This window comes from Propithecus coquereli, unplaced genomic scaffold (assembly GCF_000956105.1).
Source record: "Propithecus coquereli isolate 6110/MARCELLA unplaced genomic scaffold, Pcoq_1.0 Scaffold32, whole genome shotgun sequence".
Classification (NCBI taxonomy): domain Eukaryota; kingdom Metazoa; phylum Chordata; class Mammalia; order Primates; family Indriidae; genus Propithecus; species Propithecus coquereli.
Genome location: NW_012148841.1, coordinates 7,711,296 through 7,732,559, shown reverse-complemented (window position 1 = coordinate 7,732,559; position 21,264 = coordinate 7,711,296). Strand labels below are relative to the sequence as shown.

General features: G+C 39.8%; 2 protein-coding genes across 2 annotated transcripts in view; one reads left to right on the top strand and one right to left on the bottom strand.

Moving 5' to 3' along the window:
* Nucleotides 1-10,832, top strand: part of COG5 (component of oligomeric golgi complex 5) — a 421,822-nt gene extending 410,990 nt beyond the window's left edge. The window contains exons 19-21 of the mRNA XM_012650297.1: nt 3,208-3,334; nt 3,823-3,902; nt 10,620-10,832. Of these exons, the coding sequence (XP_012505751.1) occupies nt 3,208-3,334; nt 3,823-3,902; nt 10,620-10,734 (322 nt within the window). The 3' untranslated portion in view covers nt 10,735-10,832. The remainder of the gene's footprint in view (nt 1-3,207; nt 3,335-3,822; nt 3,903-10,619) is intronic.
* An 845-nt stretch (nt 10,833-11,677) lies between these two features.
* The window catches only part of HBP1 (HMG-box transcription factor 1), a 24,303-nt gene continuing 14,716 nt past the window's right edge, over nt 11,678-21,264 (bottom strand). The window contains exons 9-11 of the mRNA XM_012650350.1: nt 16,431-16,748; nt 13,801-13,942; nt 11,678-12,768 (exon numbers count right to left, since the gene is read on the bottom strand). Of these exons, the coding sequence (XP_012505804.1) occupies nt 12,751-12,768; nt 13,801-13,942; nt 16,431-16,748 (478 nt within the window). The 3' untranslated portion in view covers nt 11,678-12,750. The remainder of the gene's footprint in view (nt 12,769-13,800; nt 13,943-16,430; nt 16,749-21,264) is intronic.

Sequence of the window (21,264 nt, the reverse complement as noted above, 5' to 3'; positions counted from 1 at the left end):
TGTAACATTAGATTTTTTATTTGAGATGTTTCTTTTTTGATATAAGCATTTATTTCTAAAAATTTCCCTCTTACAACTGCTTTTGTTACATTCCATAGATTTTGGTATGTTGTATTTCCATTTTCGTTTGTCCTGAGATATTTTTTTATTTTGTTTTTGATTTCTTCCTTGACCCATTGGTTGTTCAAGAGCACGTTGTATAATTTCCACACAGTTGTGAATTTCCCAAGATTTCTTCTATTATTGGTGTCTACTTTTATTCTGTTGTGATCAGAAAAGATACTTGATATGATTTCAGTTCTCTTAAATTTGTTCAGACTTGGTTTTTGGCCTAATGTATGATGTATCCTGAAGAAAGCTTCATGTGTGCTTGAAAAGACATGCATCCTCTTCCTGTTGGATGGAACCTTCTATTTCTGTCTGTTAGTTCCATTCGGTCTAAAGTGTAGTTCAAGTCCAGTATTTCCTTATTAATTTTCTGTCTGGATGATCTGTCCATTGTTGAAAATGTGGTATGTGGTATTGAAGTCCTCTACTATTAGTGTACCACAATTTATCTCTCCCCTTAGATCCTTTAATATTTGCTCTATACATTTAGGTGCTTCAATGTTGGGTGCATACATATTTATAATTGTTATGTCCTCTTGATGAATTGGCCCCTTTATCATTATATAATATCCTTCTCTGTGTCTTTTTAGAGTTTTTACTTAAATTTTATTTTGTCTGATATATCTACCCCTTCTCTCTCTTGGTTTCTACTTGCATGGAATATCTTTGCTATCCCTTGCACTTTCATTCTATGTGTGTCTTTAAGACTATGGTAAATCTCTTGTAGGCAGCATATAGTTGAGTCTTGTTTTTTATATATTCAGCCACTTTGTGTCTTTTATTGGAAACTTTAATCCACTTATATTCAAAATAATTATTAATAGGTAAGGACTTAATACTGCTATTTTGTAGTTTGTTTTTTGATTGTTTTATAGATACTTTGTTTCTTTATTACTCTTTCGCTGTCTTCCTTTATGATTTGATGGTTTTCTGTAGTGGTATGCTTTGAATTCTTCCTCTGTATGTTTTATGCCTCTACTATAGATTATTGCTTTGTGGTTACTATGAGGCTTCCAAAAGACATGTTATACAGGGTGTTTCAAGCTGATGATACTACACTTTTACTCTTCCACCCCCAAATTTTATATTTTTGACAGCAATGATATCTCTGATCAGGTTCCACTACTGGCAGGAACACAGAGCTACCCGTTAGATCCACAAGCAGGTATCTGGGAGCTCTACCTTCTTGCTTTGTTTCCACTTGACACCAGGGGATCTAGCTCTGCTGCTACCCCCATTCCCCTTGAGGCAAGATGAGTGAGCTGCTTTCAGGGCATCTCAATGCTAGGGAAGCAAGCTGGATGTCTACTTTTGGTTCTCTTTTCCCACTGTATAAACCATGGGCTTAGGAAAATCCTCCCTGTGTGACACTGTGCCAACTTGGGGGTGGGGAGGGATGTTGTGGTCAAAGTAAGACCATTTCTCTTACTCTTCTAATGCAGTTTTTATAAGGTTCTGTGGTCCACGCAGGTGTCTCAGTCTTATTCCCAAGTTTTGAGGTTTTCACAAAGGCGTTCTGGTCTGAATAGTTGCTAGTTGGACTTTCTGTTGTGGCTGTTGATGATGATGATGACGATATTGTTAAAACTAGGAGTTTTTACCTAAAGATAAAGATAATGTCATCCACACAAGAGGACTTAGAGGGGTGCCTACAAACAAAACTGAAATTTCGTCAGGAAAGTTTTCATACCTGACTAGGTGCTGATTGCCTAAAACTCTATAGCATGGAACGTTGTGAAATGATTTGGGCCTTGAAATTTTTCAAGAAAAGTGTATCACATCTTCATTGTGGCCATAGGGTGACTTTAATCATCCTCCCATGGAATGACTGGTTTGGAGCTTTATGGCTTTCTGCTGATAGACAACATAAGTGACTGAAATGTTTCCCCAGTAACTGAAGAAAATAAATTACAAAATAATGTTATTTGTTAAAGCAGTTGCAATTAGAAAAATCGCTGTCAGAAATAGATTTTACTTGTTGAATAGTTAATATAAAGCCATTTTTTCTAATAATATTCTGGATCTAATGAGAACCAATTGTTTGTTGAGAGCACTCCTGACTCTTGGCAGAAAACCTTATCAATAGGGTAAGGAAGAAGTTTGCATCTCTGTTTTGTACAGGCCTTCATTCATAATTGGAGTAATTAAGATGGAGTGAAGAAAGAGACCAGGATACAGTGCCGTTTTATGTGGTTCAGAATCATTACCTGATCTGTCAAGAGATGCTGATGCCATCTTACCTGTTGAGATTCAACGTCTACAGCTCAGCTTCTAATCAGCTCTTGCCCATCAGAGCTCAAAGCCAATGAGAGATCGATAATAGTTTCAAATAATTCTTGCCAGCCTTTTGCATAGGTGGTGTGTGATTGGTAGTGGAGTGGATGTGCTTGCATCCTCTTCCTGTAAAATGTGGACAGTGTAACCCACACATGTAATATAGTATAAAGGAGCTAGCATAAACTTTTAGTGGAATATTCAGCAATGTAATAATTTTATATATACAAAGATATCATTGCCCTTTTGAAAAGTTGTGGAGAAAATGTTTGAGTTTATCCAATTAGATTATAGACCAAAAAAGAATTCTGTTTAAAATGAAAGGTAAAAGGACTGTTGGCTTTCAGTGAATGACAGTGAATGAAAGCTAAAACGCAGAAGGCTCCTTGGTAGTCAGGAAGGTGGACCAAGGCCCGTCCCACCTTCTGCACACTTCCCTCGGATAAAACTCTGTTTGTTCCAGCTACTTGAAGGCTTTATACTCTGTGCTTTATTTGATTTTAGCCTATAAATTAGATGAGCTCTGGGGTGATTTTGCCGAGTGAACTGGAAGTCAAGTCGGACCCATAGACCGGTGAACCAGGAGTCCAGGAAGGAGCTGAAGGACAGATGAGCCTGTGAGAATGTGGGCGTGTGTTGGGGTGCACGTACGAGTGTGCTCATTGTGTCTCAAGGCTGAACGGGCTGGAGGGGGGCTTAAGAATTGGAAATGTCGTTCGGTGGCCAGTCTAGGAAGAAAGTCATTATTCAAGGAGAATCATTCTCCCGCCAAATCACTTCTTTCAGTGCTGAACAGCATGAAATAATTTCTGCTGCTTCTTGTAGACCACTGCTCTTCCAGACAAGTGAAAATGTGGCCAATAGTCCTACACTGGGGGACATCATTCCATTCAGCATCATCATTCAGTTTTTGTTCACCAGAGCACCTGCTGAGATGAAATCCCCCCTCCAGGTAAGGAAGTCAAGCCAGATCCTCTCGTGAGTCTTCCTATTAACTCTGTGAATACCGAGCCCCACTCCTGAGTGGCTTCCCTCTCCTGCTTTGTTCAGTCATGGATGTCTGTCTTGGACAGTGAATAGAGATTAGGAAAGGAAAGCTCCCGCTGCCCAGCATTTACGTTGTAAGTAGTGCAGAAAATTACCTGATGAATCCAGAATTAGCCGTTTTAAATAATAATAACACAAGTAATTTGTGTGCATAAAGCTTTTTTGATGGAGGCCCCATTTTCTTTGCCACCATCAGTTGGCAAATCCAGAAGCCTCCTTGGTAGTCAGGAAGGTGGACCGAGGCCGGTGCTACCTTCTGCACACGTCGCTCGGGTGGGTGTTGGGGCAGTTTCACCTTGGGGATCCCCGAGAGTGCTTTTCGAACCAGCACTTGCTGCCATTGACTGAAGAACAGGCACGCACTCCCTCTCTAATTGTGTTTTGACCCTGCAGAAGGCAGAGTGGTCCCACGCACGCTTCTCTCAGTGGCTGGATGACCATCCGTCTGAAAAGGACAGGCTCCTCCTCATCAGGTAAAGCCTGTGCTCCAGGGGCACCCATCCGGGAGGACAGGGGATGCAGGGGCGGGTGAAGGAGCAGTGCCTGGGTGGACGTGGACATGCGATTGCACCTGCCTGTGGCTGGCCACCTCGCTGCACGGGCACACACGACGTGCCGAGCACCAGCAGTCGGAACTATCGGGCATGACAACTTTTGCTCTCCGTGTCTTTCACTTCTAAACCTTCCACGCCCTCTTCTGTGTGATCCCGTGCCTCATGCAGGCCTAAGGAGCGTGCACTTCTAGCTTGGAACACCAACCTCCGCTATGAAAAGACTTGCCCTAGCTCCGTATTTTCTGCTTCATTTTGATGTGTTGCAGTTATTGAATTGGTAGAACAGAGATGTGAGTGAACTTTTAAAAACACCCAAGTGGGACATAGTTGTTAGTAGGAAACAAGGACAACCCAGCAGCCACTTAGATCCCATGAGTCCTCCGGGAGTGCCCACGAGTGCCTTTATGTACGTACACCTGTGTGCGCACACCACCCATGGACCCCAGCCGTGCCAGGTGGGATGCTGGGACCGTCACAGATGGCTTAGTGAGCACCTCTCTTCCATCAGCATTCTCCTCTGAAATTGCTCTCGCCGAAATCACCAGAGACCCCTAGCCACCTAACGTTCCCGTTCCTACCTCACGGCTCTGCAGCTTCAGCTAGAGTTGACACCATTTCCTTCTTTAAACTCATAAACTGACTCAACACGTTGCTACAGACGCCACGCTCACATTTTATTGGCATGCGAAGCCCTACGCTAGGAATTGAAGGCACAAAGTAAACTGAGGCACAGCTCTGCCCTCTCTGGGCTTCCATTAACACCACGGTCTTCTGTTTCTGTTCTAACTTCTCTAGCCACTTTTTTCTGTCATTTGCTGAATTGTCTTCTTCCGTCCACTCCTTACGTGAAATGCCATCATTTCACGTATTTTGTTCTTCTCATCCTGTCTGTGCGTTGGTCGTAGGTGAGCTCACCCAGACTCGTGCCTACTGCCTCTTCTGCCCTCCATGGCCCCTGCTATGTGACTGCCCGATTGCACGGGGCCTCAGGCCAGTACGCTTGCTGTCATATGTCGCCATGCCAGTACCCGACAGAAATCTCAATCCCAAAATGGTCAAAATAAGGCATCTTTCCTCTCAAGCCGTCTCGTTGTCCTATACTCCCTGTGTTGGTTGGGAGCTCCCCATCACCTAGCCAGCCAAGTGGAAGAAACCTTTAAATCATCATTCCCACTCCTGTGTCGCCCTCACTCTCCACACCTAGTCGGTTGTACCACTCAGTTCGTGAAGCTATTCCCAGCTGTCGAGGGGATTCGGATTCTGTTGGTCTGAGACCATGGCACCCAGTAGGCCTGTGTCTGAGCCTCAGTGCAGGGGACAAGTTGGGTTCCCCAGAGCCAGAGGGGTAAGTGGTGAGGCGGGTCTGAGCCACGTGTGCACATGAGAATCATTTACAGGGCTTCGAAAAATCCTCGGACCGAGGCCACACTCTTGCCTGCCTACCTCGGAATCTCTGCAGTTGCGACCTGGCGTCAGGATTTTTATAGCTCCTCAGGCAGGTCCACAGAGCAGCAAAAGGTGCGACCCACTGGCATAGTGAGATACATTCCAGTTGTCCGGTGGGAGGCTCTGCTGAGGAAGCTACAAGAGACCATTAGGAAGCATCAGCCCGTCTGTTTCCAGAAGTGGCACTGAGCCCTTAAATTTGGTACCCAGACCCCACGTGAGCCCCTGGCCCTTGGGCAGCTGTGTCTTAATAGATAGAGATTAGCTTAGGCCCGTGCTCTTCTTCCTTGCATATCTGTTAGTCACCTCTGAGTTTCTGATCCAGAAGTGGGGAAGGTTGCCGTGAGCCTCCCACCAGCCAATGTGGGTTGGGATGAGGGAGTCTGGGCCCGAGGCTAACTCAGGGATTTGCAATGTCTGTATGAATTTTTTCCTGAGTCCCAAAGATTCACTCAGCTGCAACACACTTGGTAATAGAAGAGGATTCAGTTAATTGAACAGGGTTCATTTTTGTCTTCTTAACAAGTTGGAATGAGTTCATCCCCAACAGTTGTCCTGCTGTGGGTACATCACAAATCTGTTTTCTTTTGCTTCTCTTTAAAAATGTCTCCTGAGTGATTTCATCAGCAGTGCTGTTGCTAAGCCTATATTTAGCAACTGAAAATCATGCTCAGAAATACTGTCGTGCTTTTTAAATAAGGCCTACCCATCCCTCCTCCACACATGGCCAATTCCAGAACCTTCATGCCCTGAGCAGAAAATTGAGCCCTCCTTGGGGGATACAAAAAAAACTGCACTTCTGCTGCACCCCAGGCTCTTGGCAAGGAGGGACCTTTGTCCTAGAGAATGTTCGTTCGTTCTTGTGTATTATTGCAAAACTAATTTTGTTCCTGCATACTGAAGCATCACTGGGTGAATTTCTTTCCCCTGTAGATAAACCGAGGGTGAGTACTCCTCTTTAAATGTCAGTAAATTTGTTTTGACTTCTGGGGCAAACCTTGTTGTATACTAATTCTGTTCCTCCCAGCATAATATGTTAGGTTGTCATAAAGTAGGGCAGACTGAGGAGAGTGTCACTACTGCTGCTAAATACATGGCAAATAATGAACTCTCTCCTGCCTTCCAGTTTCCTTTGACACCAGATGCTTTTCTAGAGCTTGAATGAATACTAGTGAAGTTAATTTGAAAAATCAGAGTAATCACTGACTCATGGGGCCAGGTGGTGTCAGTGAGGGCGGTACCCCTACTCAGCCCCCACCAGGCAGGTGCTGCAGACAGGCGTGTGCCCCCAGGTGCAGAGGGGCCGCCTGGCTAACACCTGTGGGGCAGTAAATGGTGAGTGTGTTTTCAGTGAAAATGAACGACGAGTGTTTTGTTTTGAGGTTTGGTGCTCAAAGGTCTTTTTAAAATTTTTTTCATTAATGTGGGTACGTAATAGTTGTGTATCTAATGAGTTTTTGATTCAAAGGTTTCTCAAGCTCTGCGAAGTGGTAGCGGTTGGCCTCAAATCCATCTATTCTGTGGTGGAGAAGCAGCAGCTCTTTTTGTTATGGCCTCTTTGAGTAGGAGTACACTTTTATGATGTCAAAAATGTTCACAGACTTTATGAGCATAGTGATACTTTGGTTATGGGAGAACGCTTGTGCCCATGCATCCTCGGATCCCGTGCCCTCCGGCCCTGGTCCAGGGCCTGCAGGCTGGGACCTGTCCTCTCAGCTCCTCCACACTTCTGCAAAGCTCCAAGATCCCCGTTGATGGACAGTAGTGTTTCTGCCCCTGGCAGCCAGTCACTACACACTTTCCAGTTCTGGGAACTGAGTGCTTGAGATGGGACCAAGAGGGAGGATGGAGCCAGGGAAAAGCCCGGGGTTAACTGCCTGTTGGGGCATGTGGCGTATCTGTAAGTCATTCTGTATTATAGTTCAGTACTAATCACACTGAGTACTTAATGCCTGATAAAAACCAACTTTGTTTTCTATGAAAACCTCCCCTTGACTATAGTTTCTATCACATTGAGCAGTGTTGCCATGTTACCACAAGCCATTCTTCTACTAATTGTGTGCTTTGTTTTGTTTTTCCCCAATAAGGATAACTTCAATAATCTACTTATTTTGGTTACAAACCAGAGTTAAGACTATTACATAATGCTTGGCCTGACTTCCAAGAAAGCTAATGTTTTGCTGAAGCAAATGAAATAATTTAATAAGTGCTTGAAAATCTTGCTCTGATTTTATGTGGGAGGGCAGCTTAATCTGTTTTTTACCCCAAACTTCTGATGTTTTTGATGAATACCAAAAAAAACTAACGAAACTCATTTCTGAGCTTTCTTCTACATATTGTATATTTTATGTGATTTCTTATCCTTTTAAATGCCAGTGAAAATGCTACGTTGGATTTTGTCCATTTATTAAATGGAATGGAAGGGTGGGGAACCTGTGGCCCTTGTTTCTCAGACTGATATGTATACCATTGTCTCGAAGACAGTTGGGCCTATGGGGATTTCTCCACCGCATATGAATCTGTGGGGACTACATCTGGGGCATGGGCAGTTTTCTGGGATGGCATAGCAACTGGACAAGTATTACTAAAAGAAGCAAGTTTTTTCATAGAGAAATAGCTGCATCAAGGGTCAGCTCTGACTTGAAGTAAGGTATCTCATAATTGTTCTCTAACAGTATTAAATTCCATCTTGCATGCCAGTTAAGAATTATGTATTAAATGGGATTTGGGACTGAGTATGTCAACTGAGTAATGGTATTAACTTACATCTTATTTAAAAAGCTATGTTTTGTTTTTTTGGTTTTTTTTTTTTTTTTGAGACAGAGCGTTGGCTCTGTCGCCAAGGTTGGAATGCAGTGGCATCATCACAGCTCCCTGCACTGGGCTAGAGTGCCGTGGCGTCAGCCTAGCTCACAGCAACTTCAAACTCCCGGGCTCAAGCCATCCTCTTCCCTCAGCCTCCTGAGTAGCTGGGACTACACGCACATGCCATGACACTTGGCTAATTTTTCTATCTTTAGTAGAGACAGGGTTTCACTCTTGCTCAGGCTGGCCTCAAACTCCTGGCCTCAAGCGATCCTCCGGCCTTGGCCTCCCAGAGTGCTGGGATTACAGGCCCAAAAAACTCTGCTGCTTAAATCGGGGCCTGCCCGTCCCTCTGCGTAACTAATTTCAAGTGCTCGTGCTCCGAGCAGAGTGTGGAGCCTGCCTTCAGGGATTCCAAAATGCCTAGACCCCGCTATTAGTAAGTCAAGGCTGTTGATACAGAAGTCAGACCTTTCCACAAATTTGTGTTACTCCAAGGTGGTTTCCATTCTTCTGTGCTAACTGGAGTTAGGAAAGGCATTTGTAAAAAAGGGAGCATTTGAAGCTGAGTCCAAAGAGATAAAGAGCTGTGCAAGGAAGCTGGCAAGGAATGGCATCCCAAGGGTAAGGGAGATAATGTGCAGGCCTAGGAGAACAGGTCTCGTGGGAACATTATCACATTAACTGAGACATTCACTGTGGCCAAAGCTAAACAGGCCCTTTGCCAGCCCCTACCTTGCTAGGTAGAGACATCTTTATTTCAAAGTACTAAACAAACAAACACCCTTGATCTTTCCCTAGGTTGGCAGTGGGGTTGGGCTAATAGTCACAAGTTGGGTAAAGCTGCTTTGCATATTAATTGGAACACAAACATGGGAACTAATGATTTGAGGCTCTTTTTAGGCCACATCAAGCTGTTTAAAACCCAGCAGTAGTGCAGAAAGGGCTGCGGGGGGGTGGAGGTCGATGCTGAAGCTGGTATTCAGTTTGTCGTCAGGCACTGTCCTATAGGGAATAGGGCATGGCAAGTGGTATCACAGCCAGGAAGAGCCCTCTTGCTGCAGTATGGAAGATTGACCAGAGCCCAGGGGAGCGACAGCACCTGGAGGACCACCACCAAGGAGGCTACAGCAGTCATTAGGATACAAGATAGCAAGGGGTCAAACTGAAGTGAAGGGAAGAGGGACTGGATGAGGAAATGTGTGTCGATAATTGATAGAGGGGTTTGAGGGTTTAGTGTTTGAAAACCACTTAAGAATTATGTATTCAATGGGACTGGGTACTTGGGAAGTTGAGGCAGGAGGATTGCTTGAGCCCAGGAGTTCAAGGCTGCAGTGAGCTATGACTATACCACTGCACTCTAGCCTGGGTGACAGAGTAAGACCCCTATCTTTAAAAAAAAAAATGAGATTGAGACTATGTGAGCTAGAGCAATGGTATTAACTTACATCTTTATAGAAATGCTCTAATCTCAAAGTATGAAATTTTGAAGGAAAAAATATGACAAAAATCAATTTGTATACCTGGGACTTAGATACACCAGTAATGAAAAATTAACAATCTCGTAACCATTCTTTTTAGCTCCACTTAAACAGATGATCTGGTCCAGAGACTGGCAAACTTTTTCCTTAAAGGGTCAGAGCAGCTTAGACTTTGCAGGCCATACGGTCTCTGCTGTAACTATTCAGCTCTGCCGTTACAGTGTGAAGACAGCCATAGACGATAAGTGAACAAGCGTCGGGCTGGGTGTGGCCTGCAGGCAGCTTGCTGACCCTTGATCATGAGATCATAACAATAAATAACTGAATGGTACCACATACCCTCAATTAAATTCAGACTGCTTCCTCATCACCTATTTGCCAAAAATCAGAGCCCAAGAGCGTTATTCTAGTTGTGGGTTGTTCACAGTTCATCTAACAGGAATATAATGCACCTGCTAGTGTTCCTTCCTGTGCATGCCAAAGGGCCCCACCACCCCAGCACTCCTGAGCACGCCTTTCCAAGGTGCAGGCTGCCCTGGTAAGCTCTGGGTACAGGCACAAGCTGCTTGCAGCTTTTCAGAGGTCTCTTTAATAGGGAAGTAAAAGGAGGGAAACCAAGCACATACTTAAAGGCCAGAGAGCCTGTGAGTTATATGACTCGTCAGTCCATGTATATACACTAGTCCAAGTATACGACGACTTAGATCACTAAGTACAGACCAAAAAATGGTTTTGCACACTAACCATAGTAAAACAACCAATAACTGTTTGAACGCTGTTGGTTACTTGGTTTGTAGAACTAAGCAGTTTCAGAAATGAGCTTATTCCTATTATATTGATACCTCCTAAGCTGTTGTATGTAATTTATGTAATATTTTGACATTGTTTTCATTTTGGTTTTCAGGGGAGCCCTGGAAGCTTATGTCCAGACAGTGAGAAGTAGACAAGGAAAAGAATTTGCACCAGTTTATCCCATAATGGTTCAGCTGCTTCAAAAAGCTATGTCTGCTCTTCAGTAACAATATGAAATCCAGTCTCCACTTCATGCTAACCCATTCCCAGTTGTCAGTTAAGTAACATACTCTAAAATTTAGGCAGCAACTATCCACTATTTTAAGAATGTAATGGATTTTTCTATATTTCCTGCTGATCTCTATTTGCTTCTTTAGCACTTCCACTTTAAGTAGCATAAAATATCAAAACAGATTCTTCATCACAGCCTTTAAAATTCATGGACCTGATTATTCCAGAAAGATTCTAACTTTTCCTTTCAGACTTTTGTACAAGGCTAAAATTTCTTTCTTATCACCTGAGTTCCGCTATGGGTTCATCCACTGCTTCTAAAGGGATATGAATAAGTAGCCTGTTTCCCCCCAGCTGCCCTCTTCCCTAGTAAGTGTGCAGCTCAGTGGTTCCCAAATATGGGTGCACATTCACAATACCAGGGGAGTTTTAAAAAAAATCCTGATGCCCGACTTGCATTCCACACTAATTAACATATCTGGGGGAGGGAGCCAGGCATCAGTACTTTTTTTTAAAAATCCCCACAATGATTCCAATATGCAACAAAGTTTGGGACCCACTAGCATATCTAAAACTAAGATGTAAGGTTAAATGTTCTTGTTTAAATATGTCATACTGAATCTTTAAATAAAGCAAGGCTTTCTTTACACTTTGTCATTTTATTAAGAGCAGACTTTGGGGGTGGTTAACCTTGTAACAAAGTTGCCAAGTGAAAAATATTTTTTATTCTACAAAGATTCTCTATAGATAGATAATCTAAGTCCTTATTTGTTTTATTGCCTTTGCCCCACTATTAACATTTTTGTTTTTAAATCCCAACAGCAGCCTCCTAATTGTAAATACAAAAGTCTAAATGTTTAAGTTTGCCTTATGCTTTGTATCTGCTGAACCTGTTATTCTGACAACTCAAACATAAAAATCAGTCAAGTAAGTCAGAGGTAAACAACTTTTTTTTTCATTTTATTTGAAATAATATACAAGAATATAGTGTGCAAAATTTAGGGGCAACATCATGAAGAAGTGTAATGAACTGAAATCAATTTTACAGCTGTGATTCCTAACCAGAAACACCACTTGGTAAGTAACATGAAAAGCCATGATTGTAGCTCAGAGCAAAAGTAGCTGTATTGCCAATGTATTTGCTCTAATTTTAGACAGTTGGATGAAAAGTAAAGTGCAAGTGTTGCACTGCAATAAGTGCAAAGTCTGCCCCCACCATAAAGATATGATGACAAATATATTTAAGATATGTGGCTGAGGAGATATAGAACACAAAGTTAAAAAATACAATGGTGTTGACTGTTAATAGCACCATTACAGTGACTATATCCCAATGCTATTAACTAACTTTATCTTGGCCTGGGCTAGGTCTCCATTGGAAATAATGGATGGCTGCTGCCACCTGGTGCATAAACTCAGCATGCCATGGGAACTGCAGCAGGTGGCTCTTACACTGGGACACTGACACCAGCCACCTGCCACGTGTTCTGGTAGCCCCTTGGCACTGCCACACTAGGAGTGCCTGCATTTGGCACAGATGCATGTGGTGGCTGCTCGAGGAAAGGCCGACTCCCAGCTTCTGCTTCATTCCATCATGTGTACAATACAGATTAATAAGCAGTAAGGAGCCAAATGTATAAACAGCAGTTACATAAATTCCCCTTTCGTACAATTTAAAATAAAACATGTATACACTTGTCCTCTCTCTCTACTGTACTTTAGCACCACAGGGTATCAATTTTCAAGCCTATATTACCTGATAGACATATATGAAGTTTGGAAGAAAAATAAGGCAATTTGGTTTACAATGTTGATAGTTTTAGCTTACTTAATGCTCTAATGGAGAAAGCAAATCCTCACTCATATTATTAAATCATTTCAAGACTCAATGCTATCAGTATCTTACGGTCACACAAATTCAGGACAAATGGTGAGACCTTGATCTTCTTAAGTCTTTCCATCAAGAGTCAATGTTTATGCAAATATAGACTTAAGAACACAAGCATCCTGGTTTAATGTTGCTGTGAGCCCTGTGGAAATAAAATTAAATGCAGTGAATGTTTACAAATCAATACGTGGGTAATTCCATATGTGAACGCTAAGATGCGTAAGATAACGTTTGTAAGTTCACTATTAAAAATACTGTTCTCTCAAAGGTTATTTCAAAATTTGCTAGTATCTGATGGTTCAAGCATCCAGAAAATTTATGAAAAATAAGACAGGATGAACAGAAAAGAAAGGTGATACAGGCAAAGTCCCACTACGTGAAATTCTAAATTAACAAAGAACTTCCAAAATCCAGTCCAGCCATCTTCTCACCTACTTCTTTAAAAGAAATTCTTGAAAATTTTAACAGATGTGACCTGCACATTACTGAAAAATAGGTAACATACTGAAACATCCTTGCCCAGCCCTCTTCCTACAACTACTACTGTCTTCACTTCTAGTCTACCAAGTGAAATTTTCTTAAAAGATGCTAGTCTAATAATGGAAAAATTCTAAGCACCAAGTCTATCCAAGATAGATTTTAGTATGAATTTATTTACCACCCTTCCCGGGCCTTTCTATTTCTTCTCCTTCTTGAGGTTTTTAATCCAGAAATTCTGTGCCAATGGCAGAAGTCCCTATGAAGGTTAGTATACCCCCAACACCTCCATCCTCATTAGTCTCTCACCAATTAAAGAAAAAAAGGCTGTTAAGACACACCACCAAAAATCAGAGAAATTTTCTACTGTGATATTAATGGGTTAATAATGCCCATCTTCCAACCCAATTAGAAATAATATATTCCAAAATTATTGTTTTACCTTAACATTTAAAACATTCTTTTTAAAGTTTGCCTGAGATTTCTACTTCCATGCAAACAGGATATGGCATATGATGAAAAGAAAAGCAGTCTTCCTTATATGATGATGGGAAAACATTATTGGCCTCTGAAGTATGAAAATGCTATAAAAGAGTGTCACTACAACCTTTTAAAGGTTGTAACAATTGCTCCAACATGCCAGTATACCTATGGGGTAAGTCAAAATAATTTTAAACAACTACTTATTGAAACGTACTGAATTGGTTCTTTTCCTTTTCCAACAGTCAGGATTTAAACGTTTCTGTTCTTCAGCCAAAGCCTTTGCTTCTAATGTGTACATCCTTCTCTCTTCATTCTTCATTTTCTTCCACCTGTCACCCAGGATCACACTTATGGCTCTGTAAAATACATATTTACAAAATGCTAAAGGCATTAATTTTTCATAAAGCTCAAGTGCTGCTACATCAGGAAAAAAAATGTGAAGTTAAAAAAAAAAAAGGCAAAAATTTTGTCCAACATAGAGAAAGCAAAAGGTCAAGGCTATAATAGTTATTTCCAGTAAAATCCCAAGTCCTATGGTCCATTTATCATAATCTCAGCAGTTAAAGCCCCCTGGGACAGTGTCAATATTCCCAATTGTCAAAGGAATCTAAAATGACTAGAAACTGGATATTGTACAAAGCTTCTATTTAAAGAAAAAATTTTAAGATTTCAAAGAAAAGGTTTAAATTATTAAATTATTAGATCTATCCTTGTACATCAGTTTTTAAAAGATGTTTAAGGTATAAAGGTAAGACTGTTCAGTATCAGCGTAAAGTATTCAACTCGTATTAAAAGTTATTCTTACATATTAAAAGTTATTCTTATGTTCTATTTATGCCCATAACCTATCAAAATGTTATGATAAAGGTCTTTTTTTCATTCCTGCAACCATACTGAAAATGTAGAATTAACTACATATGCTTATCTGTAAAGATGAAACCAATTAAACCTTAGGCAATGTTCATACTTATTACTTGAGAAAATTGGATAAACTCCAAACAGTACGGAGAAGTCAAACTGATAGGATTCAGCATGATAGAAATTTGAAACTATTTTCCTATTTATACTTGTCACTCTGCTACCAAACCTACTAAAATAGTCTCACCCAGGGCATGCAGACATAAACCACATTCCTTCTATGAAGAGCTATTAACCATTCATTCTGTGACACTCATGCAAGACAGAAGGTCCTGGAATGACTATACAAAGTATATACAAGTGATTTTCTACTGACTGATAAGGAAACTAAAGATAGGCATATGTGATTTACAATAAACACAGAAGCTCTACTACTTAAAAAGAAATTAAGTTTGTGTAAGTTTACTTGTCTTTTTATCTAATAAGTTGATGCAATTAAACATTGTGCTGCATCTTCCTTTAGTAAAAACCAATTTTTATAGTCTTTGGGTTAAAGGTACCATACAGTGGTTGGCACACTTACTAGTTAAACAAATCAGTAAGAAATATTCACACACATACTACACCCCCATCTCAGTCTTTTAAAGTAAGAAAAAAATGTGAAATGTTTTTGAAGGGGGTGGTTATGTGACACTTGAGAAACACATTTATTGCTCCTTTAAAAGATGACAGGTAATAAAATGTGCAAAATGATACAGACTATTATCTGTATTCCTTTCCATAACAATAAAGTACATACATCATCTAAAGAAGATTATTTTTGCACTGAGTGCTACATGCAGATTGACGATTATATGAACTATGTCTCTCTGACTGATCTATCTCTAGATGTTAGGTGATTACCAATATATCACATGGGAGCAATGCTAAAATGCGAAGAAAAAATTAGATTTATGAGCAAAAAGGGGTATAACCTGATACAGAGATCCTTAAAAAAAGAACAGAAAACACCTAAAGCTATTAATAAAATGAGATTTACACTCTTATAATCAGGACAATCCAATTACAATTACAAAGAATTATAAATAAGTCCAGAATGCATCCTGACTGACATTGTCAATGGCTGGGGAAGAGACTTATTATTAATGTCATACAGGGACATGAATCCTGTATTTCTAGATGTCAGAGGACATATCTAATAATTAAGGTACCAGATATGTACAAAAAAATGCAGCATAGCACCTCTCACTAAATTCCTAAGGTGGCCATTTTCTCAGGAAAAAAAAACTGAGCAAGGAGAAAAGGTGTAAATTATTCTTAAAATGCCTTTAAATCCTAAAAGTATATTTTCTGTGAGAATAATCACACACCACTAGTCACCAGAGAAGTGGACTTCCAAAATGAATTTTAAAAAGTTAAACCCATTCTTGTTACTGATGAAGAAATGAAAGATTAGAACTTGGGTTAATTGCCCGAAGTCACACAGATGACAGACCCAAGAGTTAAAAATTTCAGTGGTGTTGAGAAAGCCCTTAGAATTCTTCACTGAGTAGGAATCTAAAGAAACAACCAGAAACTAGGACAAAGTTATTCATTAAAGTGTTACTTGTAATATTTTCAATGGAAATACACGTATGTATCAATTCTCAAATGCATTTGGGATAAGCTTCTGTTTTTAAAATGTAAATACTTCCACTAGGAAGGACTTGAGTTCATTTTTATTCCTGGGTTCTACTGAAGACAACTTTTGACAAGTCGGCAACTTACTACAAATTCCATAGTAGGCTCAGTTATCTGTCTAGGTATTATAAAATAATTATACATGCCCTAAAAATTCCACTTAAACTTTTTACTTTAATGTCAACTTAAGAAAATAGAATTCAATTAAAGCTTTGGAAGAATAAATGTACTTAATAACTATCCCAGTTGCTGTGAATAGCATTGAAGTGTTTAGTTATTATGGGTAAGATTTGTCACTATTTTTACCTGTTATCTTTCCCTGGATACATCTGAGTATATTCAACTCTGTATTTTTTGGCAAAAAGCATGAAGGCATTCATTGGTCTTTTGCACTTATTAGGAGAAGTTGCACTCACAGTCCCTGAGCTGTGGTTTTTGACAGCTTTAGCATATAAAGAATTCGAAGAGAGCTGTGATGATCCAGGTGAGCCACAGTTTTTACTGAATCCAGATCTTGCAAAATCTTGACCACCAGGTCCTCCACAAGACAAAGATGCACGACGTTGACGAGCCATACTACTTAACACATAAACTGCAGAAGAATCCATAGGTGTGAAGTCATAGCTATGAAATTAAAAAAAATAAAGTTTTAATTCAATTTATCCAATTTCTATAAACAGGGTTTTAAAAAAACCCTTAACATTTGATTGGAACTTTCAATGCATTTTCCCCTATATAATTTACCAACACTACTTTAACAACTTTTGCCACTGACAGTTCTTTATACTAATAAAATGAATTCTATATATGCATTGACTAAAATTATTACTTTAAAAAAAAAAAAAACCTCTGCAGATAAAAGTAAAAAAAAAAAGACTTCAACCCTCCCCAAAGGAATATTATAATCAACATGCCTTCTTCATAGCAAGTAACTCCTCCAAATCCCACACAACCTACTTATTCTTACTTCAAGTTCACTTCTTGACAAATCTGCTAATGTGATTTCTAGCCTAGAGCTAGAAAATTAAAGTGAAGTGGAGGCAGTATACCAGGCCTAACAACTAAATACTACAGAACACAAAAGGTTGGATAAAGGCAGTCAAAAGCTATTAAATGCAGCTAAAGAAACTTAATATGCCCCATAATCTGGATCTTTTCCTTATGTAAAAAGTCACACACATGTATCAGTTTCCCAAAAGGCCAACTATGTACTATAACATTGCCTAGTAAGTTCATAGTAAAAACGAACCTTTATCAGGAAAGGCTACATTTTGTTCTGCATATCCAGTTTACATAGGCATGGAAATAAACTATCCATATTATTCTCTCATCTCCTCAACAAACCTGCTGGAAGGGTATCATTATGCCCTCTTTTATATGAAGAAAAAAGCTAAGAAAAGTATATTATTCACCCAAAGCCACACTGCTAGAATCCGAACTCAGATGATCTGTCTACCTTCAAAGCCCCAGGTTTCCTCAACAGTACCACGGTACCTCACACATTGCTACTGACTCAACTCAAGGTGAACAGATAATAATCCTATTAATTGAAAATATTAGCTGAAAATTAGAGCTAATATAGATCACAGCCTAAACATACACCAGTCAAAAGAATTTTCTTTTGTTCCAACTGTTAACTCTCTGCCTATAGTAATTTGTATCTTCTTGGCAAAAAATCTTTTATTCAGAATCCAACCCCTATTTCACTCCCTGAAACAGAAATTCTGGTACTATACAAAATAAGTTGATACTGGCTGTAGGAACAGTATCTGCCCAAAGGTGAAGCACATGAGATTAAGAAATATTCTTAAAGGCCGGGAGCGGTGGCTCACGCCTGTAATCCTAGCTCTCTGGGAGGCCGAGGCGGGTGGATTGTTTGAGCTCAGGAGTTCGAGACCAGCCTGAGCAAGAGCGAGACCCCATCTCTACTAAAAATAGAAAGAAATTAATCGGACAACTAAAACTATATAGAAAAAATTAGCCGGGCATGGTGGCGCATGCCTGTAGTCCCAGCTACTCGGGAGCCTGAGGCAGTAGGATCGCTTGAGCCCAGGAGTGTGAGGTTGCTGTGAGCTAGGCTGATGCCAAGGCACTCACTGTAGCCAGGGCAACACAGTGAGACTCTGTCTCAAAAAAAAAAAAAAAAAAATTCTTAAGACAGATGAAAAGCTAAATGAGCTAGGTCCATGCCATTTACTACACATAGTAAAAATGACTTTTAGCAATTACCAAATATACATTTTTTTCCTTAAAGGTATTACATGAAATAATGTACTTAAACTATCACTGCAAAATTATCTCATGAATGCTTAGCAATCAGTATATCAGAGAAACAATTTTTGCTTTCTGGGTTTGCAAACTTCCATAAAAATACTATAAGCCCCCTCATACATAATTTAGAAAAATAGCAAACTTCACTACAAATAAATCTGACGCAAAATTATTAATCTCTTCTGAAAGAAAATAGTTACAATTTAAAAATACCAAAAGATACAAGGTAAACTAATTACTAAAATGTGAAAACCCCACCATCTAGTGGCACAAATACAACTATCATCTATTTCCATTATGGATACAACTTAAATCAGCTTGAAATCACAAAATTCAGGTTTTTGACATGACTACAGCATTAAAGTATGACATAGGACATCTTTACCAACAGCTTAATGTTTTGCTATACCACCTCAGGTAAGTTTTCATTCTCTTCACTAAAGCACCTATAGTTTCTCAAATGTGCCTTGTTTCACACCCCTACTTTTTTTGTACATGCCATTCCTTAAGCTTAGAATGTTCTTTTCCACTTCACTGTCTAATTACTCTTGAAGGCAAACTCCACAACAATGTAGTGCCTATTAACTATGTCACACGAATTAACTCATTTAATCCTTTTTCCAATATTATCTCCATTTTATACAGACTTCTGAAAAAGAAGAGGCATGGCCATTCTTAACTCATTTTTAAATTAATTCTGGAGAACATAATGTAAAATTTTAATTGGGTTCAAATTCCAGCTTTGCCACTTATTAGCAATATGACCTTGGGCAAGTTAAAATAAATTTTTCATTCATTCATTCATAGACAGGGTCTTGCTCTGTTGCCCAGGCTAGAGTGCAGTAGCATCGTCACAGCTCAGTGCAACCTCAAATCCTGGGCTCAGGTGATCCTCCGACTTCAGACTTCCAGTATAATTTTTCAATTTTTTTTGTAGAGATGGGGTCACACTATGTTTGGGCAAGTTAAATAAACCATCTAGCCTCAGTTTACTTATCTGTAAAATAAAGAGAATACATGCTATGAGGGGTTGCTGAAAGAATAATAAATGTAAAACAGGGCAGAGGCTGGCACAAAGTTGTATTCAATTAGGGGTATCTGTTATTGTAGAAGTAGATTAGGAGACAAGACTGCTAAATTTGGAATCTTTGTAAGATACAGGTTTGAATCTTAATTCTGACAGTAATTGGCTTTGTTTTGGGCATGTTCCTTAACCTCTAACTTTACTTCTCTTTTTCTCTTTCTGTAGAATGAGGATATAATCTGTCAATAGGGATTGAAGATTAAAAAAATTAACATATGTACAGTACCTGGCACATAGTAAGCACTTAATAAATTTGTTAAATTATCACATTACTTGAATAGAAATGTCAACTTCACAAAGTCAAAAGTGACTGTTTTGTGTAATGCCTAGAAGGTTAGCCTCGACTGACAAAGTCTCAGAAAGGGCTTCTGTAAAGCACGCTCTCACTTGGAAGCCTCCTTTCTAGGGTAGAGCTTTGAACTGTGTTTAAGAGCTCATCAACTTATTGTTAACTTCTTACAGTTCTTACCAAGCTAGAAACCACCCGAGTGTCGTTCCCTGTAAACCATGATCCAAGGGCTTGTCCCAAATCCCCAACAGACCTAAGAATTTATTCTGGGGTTCCATCTTGGACTGTTTCCTCTCCCTGCCTTTCTTTTCCCTTCTTGCTCTTCCTATGCCAGATATCATTTCCTTTAATCCCCAAGTCATAATCAAATCCACAAAGAAAATTTAGCCAACTTCATGTTTCTCAACTTTTTCATGGTTCCTCCTGGATGAAACTGCCCATTTCCACTCCTTTGCAGGAGGGGAAAGGTGACCATTGCTGTTACATTACAGCCACTCAACAGTAAAATGAGACCAGTGACCATGGTCATCTTGAAAGGGATTAGTATCCAGTGAGATCAAGTGATGAGACTTTCCCATCTCAGAAAAACAGGAATTAGGCAGCCAAGTTTTCCTTTTGCCTTAAGAAGCAAAGTTTTGCACTATGTAATACTTAACATATAAAAATATATAACATATATCTAAGTTATAAAGCACACAAATATCAGTGAACCCACAACCCAAATTAAGAAAACATTTCTAATAACACTTTAAGTTCATTTGCTACCCCCAGAGATAACTATTCCCTTGAATGGCTTATCATTCTCTTATTTTCAATAATTTCATTATAAAAATAATATTACTCAATACTGCTATCCCTTCAAACGTCTTCTTACGAGGTTGGCCCTTGACTGGCATCTAGAAGTAGGATTTCAGGAGGGTTCCCATCATTCCCACAACTGATAAAGATAGCTTAGTATGCCTAAGCTGTGTGTACAAACAACATGGTTTACCCTGAACAGCCACTTTCCTTTGGAAGTTTGGAATCTGGGTACGTGCCAGGCAGAGGAAACCCTGGGTGCCGAGTGTCTAACAGGCTTTCCTGGTAGACATTTCACACGTGTTGTCACAACTCACTGCTGGGGGAATTAACTGTGTCCTGTACATCAGCACTGGGAGAGATGCCTGGAAGCTTGGCTTCCTCCAGACTTCACCCCCTGTCTTTTCCCTTTCCTGATTTTGCTTTGTATGCTTTTACCATAATAAATCATAGCCATGAGCACAGCTAAATGCTGAGTCTTGTGAATTCTCCCAGCAAATCATCAAACCTGGGGGTGGTCTTGAGGGACTCCAGACATGATTATACAATGTATATTACAGATAATATATAAAGCTTATATACTTATAGTTTTATTAGATATATTTCTAAAGAACATGATTCCATAAAAATAGAATATTGTTTACTTCCGAGACTTATTTTTACTTGGCACAAATACAACTATCATCTATTTCCATTAT